The 11976-nt window shown below is 42.1% G+C and overlaps 1 protein-coding gene across 1 annotated transcript; it reads right to left on the reverse strand.

The window, feature by feature from the left end:
- Nucleotides 1-539: 539 nt before the first annotated feature.
- On the reverse strand, nt 540-11395 carry LOC139460959 (uncharacterized). The gene is made up of 4 exons (XM_071242432.1): nt 10384-11395; nt 3544-3615; nt 1960-2031; nt 540-1436 (listed from the first exon to the last, which is right to left on the reverse strand). Exons 1-4 carry the CDS (start codon nt 11393-11395, stop codon nt 634-636), a joined length of 1959 nt encoding a protein of 652 aa, XP_071098533.1. The 3' UTR covers nt 540-633.
- Nucleotides 11396-11976: the final 581 nt, after the last annotated feature.

Consider the following 11976-nt stretch of genomic DNA (forward strand, 5'->3'; position numbering starts at 1 on the left):
CATCTCCATAGAAACAGATGTATATTTTACCTCTGTTAAACTATATCGCCCAGATGAGGCCTGTGCTGTACTTGCATATGTCCTGAAGCCAGCATTGTGCCGCCCTGTGAATTACCGATATCGTATTTAGCAGAGAAAACAGTCGGCAGCTTTGGTGTTTAGACCTAAGCCGGAATGCCGTGACGTCATCGATAATGTGACGTCACTGTCATTGTTCATTTGGCGCCACGTCAGCTGGGCGAACCTCGGCTCGGTCTGGGGTCACCGAGTGCAGAGAGATGTAAACAAACATTTTTTTTTATGTTTCACGATTAATTACAAACTTATGGCGTAAAACTAACACATACATTTATAACGACATGCATGAACATTTCACGAGGTGCGATGCTTACATACAATTCACACATCATCTCTATTTACACTCAGTTAACAATTTTTTTACCTGATCATGCGAAGTTTCAAACACAACAAATGACAAAATATCTTAAAAAAGTGTTTACAAGTTTTATTCATCTCCAAAAACAACAAACAGTTTCACGTAAATGAAGACATATTTACACACGACGACGTTAACGGCACACCACGTCACTGTCAGCGTCCTCCTCCACCGTCTACACAAACACGACACAGACGTCACTGAGCGCCGCGGGACACGAGCAGATCCAACACTGGCGTATGTCCCCTGCGTCTCGCCACGTCGGCCGCTGTCCGCCCTGAGTTGTTCCTGGCGTCGATGTCCACCACGTTCAGTGACAGCACAAACTTCACCGTCTCCATGTGTCCTCTATAACAGGCGAGGTGAAGGGTGTTGTCACCGTCCTCGTCCACCAGTGACACATCGGCCCCTTTACTCACCAGGAGCTCCACTACGTCACTGTGTCGCCTCAGTGCTGCCCTCATCACCGGTGTCCTGCTCCCCCATCCTCTACTGTTGATGTCCACCACGTTCAGTGACAGCACAAACTTCACCGTCGCCAAGTGTCCTGCCCTACAGGCCCAGTGAAGGATGTTGTCACCGTTCACGTCCACCAGTGACACATCGGCCCCTTTACTCACAAGCAGCTCCACCACGTCTCTGTGTCGCCACTCTGCTGCCGTCATCACCGGGGTCTGGCTCCCCCCTCCTCTACTGTTGATGTCCACCACGTTCAGAGACAGCACATACTCCACCATCTCCAAGTGCCCTCCCATACAGGCGAGGCGAAGAATGTTGTCACCGTCCTTGTCCACCAGTGACACATCGGCCCCTTTACTCACCAGGAGCTCCACCACGTCGCTGTGTCCCCACCGTGCTGCCGGCATCACCGGTGTCCAGCTCCACTTTCCCCGCCTACAGTTGACGTCGATGCCCCGCGACAGGAGCCGCTTCACCTCCTCCAGGTTCCCCCTCCTGCTTGCGACATAGAGGTCCCTGCAGTCTGCTGGTGATGGAGTCGCTGTAACACAAAGTAAACTCTGTACACTTCCAGACATCTTCGTCACACATCTACATGGTTCACACCTCAACGTGGTGACACGTGACACGGTATGTCATCAACCACTTCCACCATGGCTGACAATACAAGGATCAGCTGGTTCATGTAATCAAGGATTACGTCGTCAATGTTTAAAATCTTTCTGTCACATCCAGTTGTTGTAACATTATTATGTGTATGGCTGGAGAGTGTTAACGTTTGATGAACTGAGCTTTATAAGATGATACTGTCAGTAACGTTGCTGTTTGGAAATATTATATAGATCTAATAAGACATGACATTGGAGTATGTCAGTCTGTTTGTTTGCAGTAGTCCAGCAATAAGATGGCGGAGTCGGATAAAGACAGACAGTCCAGTGGTTGACAACATGAGCACCGATCGACACAACTGGTATACGATGACATGCAAGAAGCAAGTCAGAACCCTCACGGTTTTATACCCCAGCTTGTTAATTGTTGGAGGGATTAAAGTATGGGCTTTCTACCTGCTGAGTTGTCCCCAGTGGTCCTTGTGGTCGTCACTGGTGTCCCCTCGGTCCGACTCGGATCACTCGAGGCTGAAACACAGAACATGTTGTTCAGAAAACAATACAAACCACACAAGGATTATACATACACGATATGGCCATTTAACAAATTTTATGTATTTGAATTTTTTACTGATTAGACCTAGATCTAATACAATTTTAAATACGCTAATCTTAGTAGAGATAAAACATTACTAAAAATATAAGGTAGTCTAGCGACTAACAAATCACTCAAACGACTATCATAAATATACAACACAAACATTGAGATTGCTGTTCATCTGAGCCGCGCGTTTGTACACGCTTGTTGTATTGGGACTTATGTTGGTACTGGCAAGACAATTAACTTGTTTCAAATTATCAGGATAATGATAGATAGAGGTTATCACGCGAATGTGTTTGTGGATGGTAAATATCCTGCATTAGGAATAAACATTGTATTTAGCGAGACTTGGCGAGCTAAATACATAGTGTTTATTCCTAATACAGGATATTTACCATCCCCAAACACACAAACATGATAACCTCTTTATCATATAATGTCATTCTTTAATTCTGTGCTTCAAAATCGCTCTCTCTCTCTCACAAACATTACTGAAACATTGTGAGTTTTACTGGAATGCGCGCATTAATATTTATTACGTTACAGGGTCAGTGATGTGTCAGTCGGACAGTGACAGTAGCCAATATAGTTCAAACTGAAATCTGTTACTTATACAGTGGCGAAGCAACATATACGCAAAACAGCAATTGTTTTTAATTGCCTTTCGCGGCAATCCATCGTCCTGTCCTTCCCTTTGTCAAAGGGAAGCTACTCTAACCCTAGTCTATGAGACGTCATGGCCACGGTCAGACGTTGTTGATAGTCGGTCTGTCCTGTCATAACGTTAAGAAGGGTTGTCATATGTACACACAACAACAAAACGAAGCAAGGTAACAATTCAAGCATATTTCGGCCAAATCCAACTATTTTAATTTGTGGAGGAGGTTTCAAGTCGCTGAGGTCTACAGGCACAGATAGGGCTACTGATCCTGCATGGCTAGGCCTCGTGCCCTCTCAAAATTGTTTCGAAATTTATATCTCCAAAGTTGCCAAAACTTATAAAATGCCTTAGCTACGTCACAGTTAGACACTGATTTTCAGTATATTAGACTGTTCTTTTGATAATGATAGCAATTATCCCTGTAGTTTAGCCAGATTCCCGATGGTTAATTATGACTCGATCGCCGCATGACGAGGGCGACGCCATGTTTGTTTATTAACAGTGAAAGTAGTCCCTACTTGACCTTTGATATTTGCATCTCTCTCCGCATATGACCCCAACGGGTGTCGTTTTTATCCTTTGGCTTTATCCTACTAAGAAACCTAGCCATTATATGATAACTTACATTTATCAGCTTGTTATTGTAGAGACTGTTCATATCAACGTTTGTGGAGTGAACTTTCAGGCTTATATTTGTTACATGCTTATATTTGTTACATCATCTCGTACAAAGTTAGACAGTGACACTATCTACCACCTGCTGAGTTCTCCAACCTACCATGGGTCGTCACTGTCGTCATCTGTTCAGCCCTTTCTCTCTGACTCCGGTCCCGACTCGGGTCGCTCGAGGCTGAAACACAAAATGTGCTGTTCAGTTGGGTTGGTTGAGTTTTTCTTTAAAAGAATCTTAGCAATATTCCTGCAATATCTGGGCGGGGAACACAAGACATGGGCGTCGCACATTGTACCCATGTAGGGGAATCGATCCCGGGTTTTCGGCGTGAAGAGTGAATGCTTTGACCTCTTGGCTACCCACCACCCCCATATATGCTGTTCAGAAAACTATACATTGCAGATAAACATTACAACTACTGGCCTCAGAGAAGTTTTTGCCTTTCAACATATGTGTGACTTTCAAACTTATTCACTGATGATCCTGATTGTTTTATACATTTGCTGTAGTAGAAGTATTATTGATATGCCGTAGCATGGTGACTGACAAATCATGGACATTAGTTAAATTTATTAGATTCAGATTGCGTTTAATCTACCCCGCATGTCTATAGGAACAAAAAAATCCTGAAACATCCTAAACTGCACACTGCCTCTGTGCTAACTGCTGAGATATATCTCTTCTCTTGGTTGAAATGTTGCAGGAACTGAATAGATTGTTATTTTGTATGGAACATCACATTACTACTCCAGCAACAGAAATAGGCACTCGTCCTATAGTCCTTGCGCAACATCCCAATAGTTCAAATATCATAACGACTAGGCTAGTAAACATTATGCCACTTTAAGTGATGTATATGTTACCACTATATGGACTCGAGGACTAAACACGTTAGTGTATATCGCTGTACACAGAAGAAAGACCAAATCTAAAATAAACTGAAACAGAATATGAGCATTTATTATATTGGAACATCCGATGAAGCCATGAGGATATTACATCCGCTTCCTACTCATAATTCCCAATTATTAAATGATTAGTATTTTAGTCTGAGTGCCTTAACTTTGGGTAGAATTGTTATGACAATGAGTTGGCCCCGCAAGTTGGTGCGTTATATCTACATTTGAGTATCAATTTTGTGAATAGCAAACCAACATGGTACATACAGGTCAAATACTGAACATTGTTTTCTAATTTTCATTCCCTTCTAAGTTATTCCTGAGTATTTAAATTATACTCAGGTTTTTGTTGTCATTGAGAATCAGTGCACATCGTTATATATATTTTGACCAGGATATGACACCCACCAGTGTAATTCTAGAGGAAAAACTATTTCTTGTGCATTTCAACGTCTGTGGATAATGGACATTTTACACAATTGTTACATCGTCAAATCGACAACTGTCTTGATGGTTTCTCTGTGTCCATATTTCCTTTGCCAATTAATGATAACAGGCTATTAAATGTAGAGTGCTGGGACCTATCGTAAATTATTTGTTGTTCCAAGTGACTATGCTTGATGTTTTATTCCCCACCCTCCCCAATATAAACACTCTCTTAACTAGATTCTGAAACTGATGAATTTTACATCGTTTGATGTTTCGGGCTATACAGTATTACACACGTCGATATACGACATGGTACAGATTAATATTTCAGTGATGACATTTTCAGGATGATATACAATGAATGTAAAAGAGCAACAGGTCTACTTCACTACGCGCGTGTGCAACACAGTGGTAATTCAGTGTCAGGAAAACTCTTTGCAACACTGTCATAATTCAGCATTCCGAGCGATGGCGTCAGTACATCCATCACAGAGCAGCTTACTACCTGAGCCGGAAAATGTCGCCGTCACTACCATATGTTTGATATGGTGTTTGGTTGTGTAAAGAACGGAATAAACACGTGGCTCTATAAAGTGATAAGATTGAAATGCCGATTGCCCGTGTGACATGCGCCAAATTGTTTTCGCATTTAACGTCCGTTCTAAGTTAGTCATATAATAATGAACATTTGCACTTATACATTCTGCATTTCTTCGCCAACCTTAAAAACGACGTTGTGCCCTGCAAAATACATTTGTTTCACATAATATTTTCCGATTTCGAAGAATAAACCTGAGTGTACAAATAATGACGCTGACAAATTTGGCCCCGTCTGTAGTGGGGATGTATTTCTGCCATTCTACGATGCAGAACAACGTTGCGAAAAGTACGGGCGAAAAAACGCAACCGACACTGGACTGAACAGATTTAGAATAATATCATATAGTCTCCAGTCTCATTTTGAATGCTGCATGTATAAATCATTTCGGCCGCTGACATAGTGATGAAGTGCTGCCTTGTCGCTGTTACATTTCGTATTGCTTATATTCAAAATCCTTTCTTAACATGAAATTTGAGTGTAGATGAATGCGCCCAGGTATTTAACTCAGTCAAAGCAATAACACATGTGCATGCTTAAGTCCATGAAGTAGGAGCTAAATCTGTGGGTTAAAGACTCGTTGGTTATTTGAAGTTTGATGTAGTATTAAGCATATAAACATCCTCAAAACATTATTTGGAAATATGATCTATATAATTTATCGATTAAAGGATCTTCAACAAGGATATCCTGAATGACTATTATTTCGCACCGCTTTTAACACCACAGTGTGTCAGCTTGATGTGGGAGGAACACCCGAAGTATGGCATGGTGCTGGGTGCAATTCGGCGATCTCTGCACGGCGAACTGCGACGCCTAAAACGACTCGGTCAGCCGTGCCTATTCATCAATTTGAAAAGTTGTCGGAGACGGGAGTGAATTGGAAAAGTTTTTTTTTGTTTTTGTCTCTCTGTCCCTTTGTATAAATAAGATAACTATATTTACGGGACTAAATGCTATTCAACTGGACTCTCCAAAAAGAGTCAATATTATTCTGATTTGCCTCTTAGTGGGTAAGCCAGCTATACAGGTGTACGGAACGGTATCTATACCTGCTATATACCAGTTAACAGAATATTGATTTATGTCTACAGAGCGTTAGAAACCCCTTTACAATGCGGTTCTGGCAATTCAATCAGGAAGACGAGTTATTTTGAAATGTAACCCAGAAAGGTGGCAATGTTTCATCGTGTGTAGTTATTCTGCGCAGGAGCCTTCGGCGTCTGTGATATAACAGCTATAACTCCTGTATCCATGATCAGAATCTATATTTCTGTAGAGCGTTAGAAACCTAGAGACAGTGCTGTACTGCAAACATTCTTCTTCCGACTTATCAGGCAAACAATTGTTTTGAAACGGGACTCAGAACTGTGGCAAGTTTGCTCTCAAAATCATTATCCTTATTCTGAATCCACATTTATTTAAATCATTGGAATGACCATGTAAATGGGGTAAGGGGGGTTGTGGGCTGACGAAGTCGTGGATGCCGATGATGTGAAGCGTCTGTCGGTGTACACTGTTAGGGTCAAGGACATGTGAAGCGTCTGTCGGTGTACAGTGTTGGGGTTAAGTACATGTGAAGCGTCTGTCGGTGTACAGTTTTGGGGTCAAGTACAGTCACAGAAAACAATCTTCGAAGGCAGCTGAGGGCTTCTTCTTCCGCGTCAAAGAGCAGCCAGAGACGCATGGGCACGGCAACACCGACAGTGGACAAGACAACAGTCGTCAGCAGTTCTTTTTTCTGACGAATCTCGGTTCTCATTGAAGCATAATGACGGTTGAGTTCTTGTCTACAGACGGCGTGGGGATCGTTTTGCTGACGTCAACGTCCGTGAGCACAATCGTTTGGTGGTGGTAGTGTCATGGTGTGGGCCGCCTTCTCATTTCATCACAGAACCAATCTGTCCGTCATCAACGGGAATTTGAATGCTGTTCGCTACAGGGATGAGATTCTGAGACCAATGGTGATTCCTTGTTTTCATCGAATAGGCCCGCAGGGGGTTTTCCAGGATGACAACGCTAGACCTCATAGTGCACGCATAGTCACTGACTTTCTGGGACAAAACAATGTTACTCGCATGGAATGGGCAGCATATTCTCCTGATATGGCACCCATTGAACGCGTATGGGATCTGTTAACGAGACGTGTTAGAGAGAGTCACCCTCCACCTCAAGATCTGCGCCAGCTTCCTCAATGGCTGAGTTTGGAGTGGCATGCTATCCCACAGAACACACTACAGACATTAGTGACATCCATGAGGCGTCGTTGTGTTGCATGTGTGGCTGCTAGGGGCGGACACACTCGTTACTGACTTTTCTCTCTTTGCCTGGATTTCAAATTTTGACCTAAGTGACATTATTGACATCAACGCTTATTCACGTTATGAAATGTAGTGGGTTGTTCATGACACGGGAGGCCCAGTCGTCTAAGGCGCCGAGATTCGCTGTGCAAAGTTGCGTCCCTTGGGCAAGCCAGAAACCTATGATTGTGGGTTCGAATCCCGGTTCGCCCCGATTATGTTTCTAGGTTTGTCAGCACCATACCCGTGCTCGTGGGTTTCACCGAAGTGGTAAACGTCTGAGACCTGCATCACTTCGGGCTTTCCTCCCACTTTAAGCTGACACGCCGTGTTGTAACTGGAATACTGTTAAAGGCGGCGTTAAATCCAACTCACTCACACTCACGTTATGAAATGTAATGGATTGTTCATGAATCTTTCTTACTGTATACTCGATTATTATTGAATTTACTACACATGTCTTCGTCTTCTGTTTTTTTTTTATTTTAAGTGCAAACATATCAGTGTTCCCTAACTATTTTTGAGTAGTATAGTTAGCCTAGTATAGAGTTTGCGTATAAATGAAGCAGGATTAGAACGCTCCTGTATATTTTCACCCCGTATAAATGTCGTGTTACTAAAAACTTATTTAAGAGACGCGCACCTTCTCTAGTTTTTACCTGAGTCATGCACTCTTTTCTATGTTGTAATGAATATTGGTGGGAGTATTTATACCGACGTTAACCTATGTACCCGGGTATTGGGTGTCCCGTCTTTGAAAACTCTCCAAAGGAAATAGGATCTTGGCACATTGATATTATGATCAGAAGGACGATCTGCTTTGAAAAAAAGACTGCCAGAGACAGACGCTAAACAGTTTCGGAACGAAACCCTAACGCCTCAACTTACACGAAACCTCGCACACAAACATTCCTCCGTGCACGTGAGCTGGTAAGCTCTCTACGCTTGCTGCACTGCAATATTTATGATCAGAGTAGGAATGCGTCGTCTACAATGAGGTGAGGTGAAATTGGGTTTAACGTCGCGTCCAAGATTATTGCACTTAAATAGCGACGTGCATGCACGTGTGTGTGTGTGTGTGTGTGTGTGTGTGTGTCTGCTTGTACGAGACCGATTTATAATGCTAGCCCACTGATATACCATGCCGCAGTTTAACATGAATACCCCACACAGACACAGTATAATGACTCCGAGCCGATCATTCCTTGTTTTAACCCCTTAATGCCGAGCGTCATATAGGGTAACAACAAGTAACATATTTTAACGTCTTTTGGTATGACACGGCCGGGGATCAAACCCCGGACCTTCCGCTCACCGGGCGGACGCTCTACCACTAGACCACAGGGGCGGTCTACAATGTAATGAACGCCTAAGAGTTATTGTCATTCTTGAAACTGGCGGAAGTCAGTGTTTAGCCAATATGTTCCATGTGTTCTGCAGACGCAAACAGTTAAGGATCGATCCCGCACAGGGCGCCCTTGGTCAAGATCAAAAATGCATCGAGGTTGAAACTAGACTTTAATAAATTGACTTGTGGACGATCATGGCTCGGGGAGATGAAGCTATCTGAACGTGCTACCTTGTTTGCAACATTGACACGATGAAATATTTCCAACGAACTAATCATGACCTTTTTTCGTATGAAACAGTATGAAAACATATATGTGTGTGTGCTCGCGTGTGTGTCTCTCTGTGTGTGTACGCGAGCGTGTGTGTGCGTGTATGTGTATGTGTGTGTGTGTCAGTGTATTTCTTTCTTAGTAATATTGTATGTAAATATATATATATAAATATATATCGGATTGGTTTTATACAGTGTTGTTGTAGTGTTTTTTTGGATTATCTACGGTACCAGTTCCCAGCCTGATTGGCCCAAGCTGCCCTTGTTCTGGCCAGTTCTATTGTGTTATGGTGAGGGTCCGGGGTAATCTTTTGTCCTGCCTTTAGAGGGCAAGATATTCTTGCTGTCCGCTTGGTCAGTTTTATCTTCTATGCTGACACAAGCACTTTGTAAGTCAGTCCACCATGTATAGCTGCACCAGGCAGTCACTGCATGAGACAGATACTGTGTCAGACACGACTTTTCACAGCAGCATGTCTCTCTAGTTTTAATATGAAGTTATAAACAATATGTAGGATATAATATTTGTTTTAGTATAGCATGTATATTGTAAACATTAGTTCAGTGTAGGTTATAATTGTGTGATTTGAGTGTATGAATGTAGTTTAAGTCATTAGTATAAGTACAGTATTGATTATAAGAACACCATTCATGTTTTCTGATTTGATGTGAAAATGCTATAATATTTGTTTATGATAAAGGCAACACATTAAGGATTTGTGTCCCCATCTTGTCCGCCATTTTGTTAGCCATGTTTAATATTCAATATCATGGTACATGTTATGTTTGTGCCATGAGAAACTAAAAAATATCATTCATGTTCATGTGTGTTGTTTGTAATTAAGAGTATATCACAACGCAGGTAATGCTAGTATGGCTCAGATAAGGGCATATGTATGTAGGTTTATCTATGCCATTCCGTTTGAGATTATATTTGGAATGAAATAATGTGGCAGTATTACTGTGTACATAATTGTATGATATGTATACTAAACTATGTAAGTGACGTGTATTTTATCACTTATAGAAGGGTATGCAGTATATATATATATATTGTTTGAAATTCGTTAAGAGAGAAATCACTGCTAAAAGTCTCACCTCCTGCAGCACCAGGAAACGAAGGGGGCGATGTTGTGAATGACACCTGCGACAACGACGATGTAGTCAGCGACCTGTCAGTAACATCGACCTCTTTAATATCTTCTCTCATCACACAGCTTGTATTCAGTGTCACAATGTCCTCTGTAAGACCTGTGATTACTTGATTTGAATCATGTTGGTCATCAATGGTCTGATTTAGTTGAATGTTTAAACTCTGAATGTCAGTTTTTAACTTTTGCTGCATTTCCTGCAAGCCTTCCCTGTATGATTTGTCATCATGGGTGCGTGCTTTTATCTCTTCTCTCCTCACACAGCTTGTATTTAGTGTCATTAGATCCTCCATAAGAACAGTGTTCACCATCTTTGCATCACGAAGACCAGCTTTCGTCTCATTCAGCTGCAGCTGTAAACTGTGGATGTCTGTATTCACCTCGCTACGTAATTTTAAAAGACTTTCTTTGTAACTGTCTCTTTCCCTTTCAACACGTCTAAACTGTTGTGTTACTGCCTGAAGTTGTGTCTTTGTGTATTGTACACTGACTTTCATGTTGTTAACTACATCAAGAACACGTCCGCTCATAATATTCCTAATGCTATACTCTTTCAGGATGCCAGTAATCGCTTGTTCCACTAGAGGCTTTATCAGGGCAGGAATGAACGTGTTAGTCAGTTGATTTTTCAGTGATGATTCCCACATATTAAAGTGTTTTTTCATATCAGTTTTGGTATTAACAACTCTTCCTTTCCATGCTTGAATACTTGCGGTCAGGACTCTCACTTGTCCAGTCAAGTCGGTCAAATTGGTATCAGCATGTGCGTCTCTGACACCACACAAGAACACAAGACTGATGAATACAACTCTTGTTAGTTCCATCATGCAGAGATATGTGCAGCTCGTCGCAGTTACGGGAAGACTGACTTGGTGCTTGATCAACATCGAGCTTAGCCCGAAGTGTTTGACAAAAAGCCAACACAGGAATGCTCTGACAGAAAATTCCTGTGCGTACATGTGGCACCACAGCAGCAACTAAGGCAAGTAGCTTCATCAGGGTATTGTGTTACATGCCAAGTATGTTGCCACAATAGTCTTGTGTTGAGAGTATTATTACTATTGAAAAATATTAGATTTCTTGTTTGATTTAACTAATCTCGATCCAAACCCTTAACATTGATAATGTGCGTAAATTACATCTCTTTGTCTCACGCTGCGGAACTTACTTATTACCCATCCCTCACACCCAGGTCTATATGTCCAATGTACAACATATACCTTTGATCCACCCGCAGCAGACACCCAGGTCTCTATGCCACATGCAGTCTCACATATACCTTTCTCCTCCAATCCCCCACCCCCCAAAATCCCCCTCCATGTTTCACCAAGGCTAACAATCATTCTGTTTCTAAACGAAAACATTTGGATACAAGTTCGTTTGATAAGGCTAATACACATGCTGATTCCTTGTGATCGAAATTACAGATCACGAACCAATCAAATTGGTATATCCACATCTGTTCATGGCCATTGTGGGGAGGTTAAAATGTGACACGTTTGCGCAGTGGAGCTCTTCAGGTGGAATGTGCCGGGACAAA

Source organism: Haliotis cracherodii, unplaced genomic scaffold (genome assembly GCF_022045235.1).
Source record: "Haliotis cracherodii isolate W230 unplaced genomic scaffold, xgHalCrac1.p SCAF_14, whole genome shotgun sequence".
Classification (NCBI taxonomy): Eukaryota; Metazoa; Mollusca; class Gastropoda; order Lepetellida; family Haliotidae; genus Haliotis; species Haliotis cracherodii.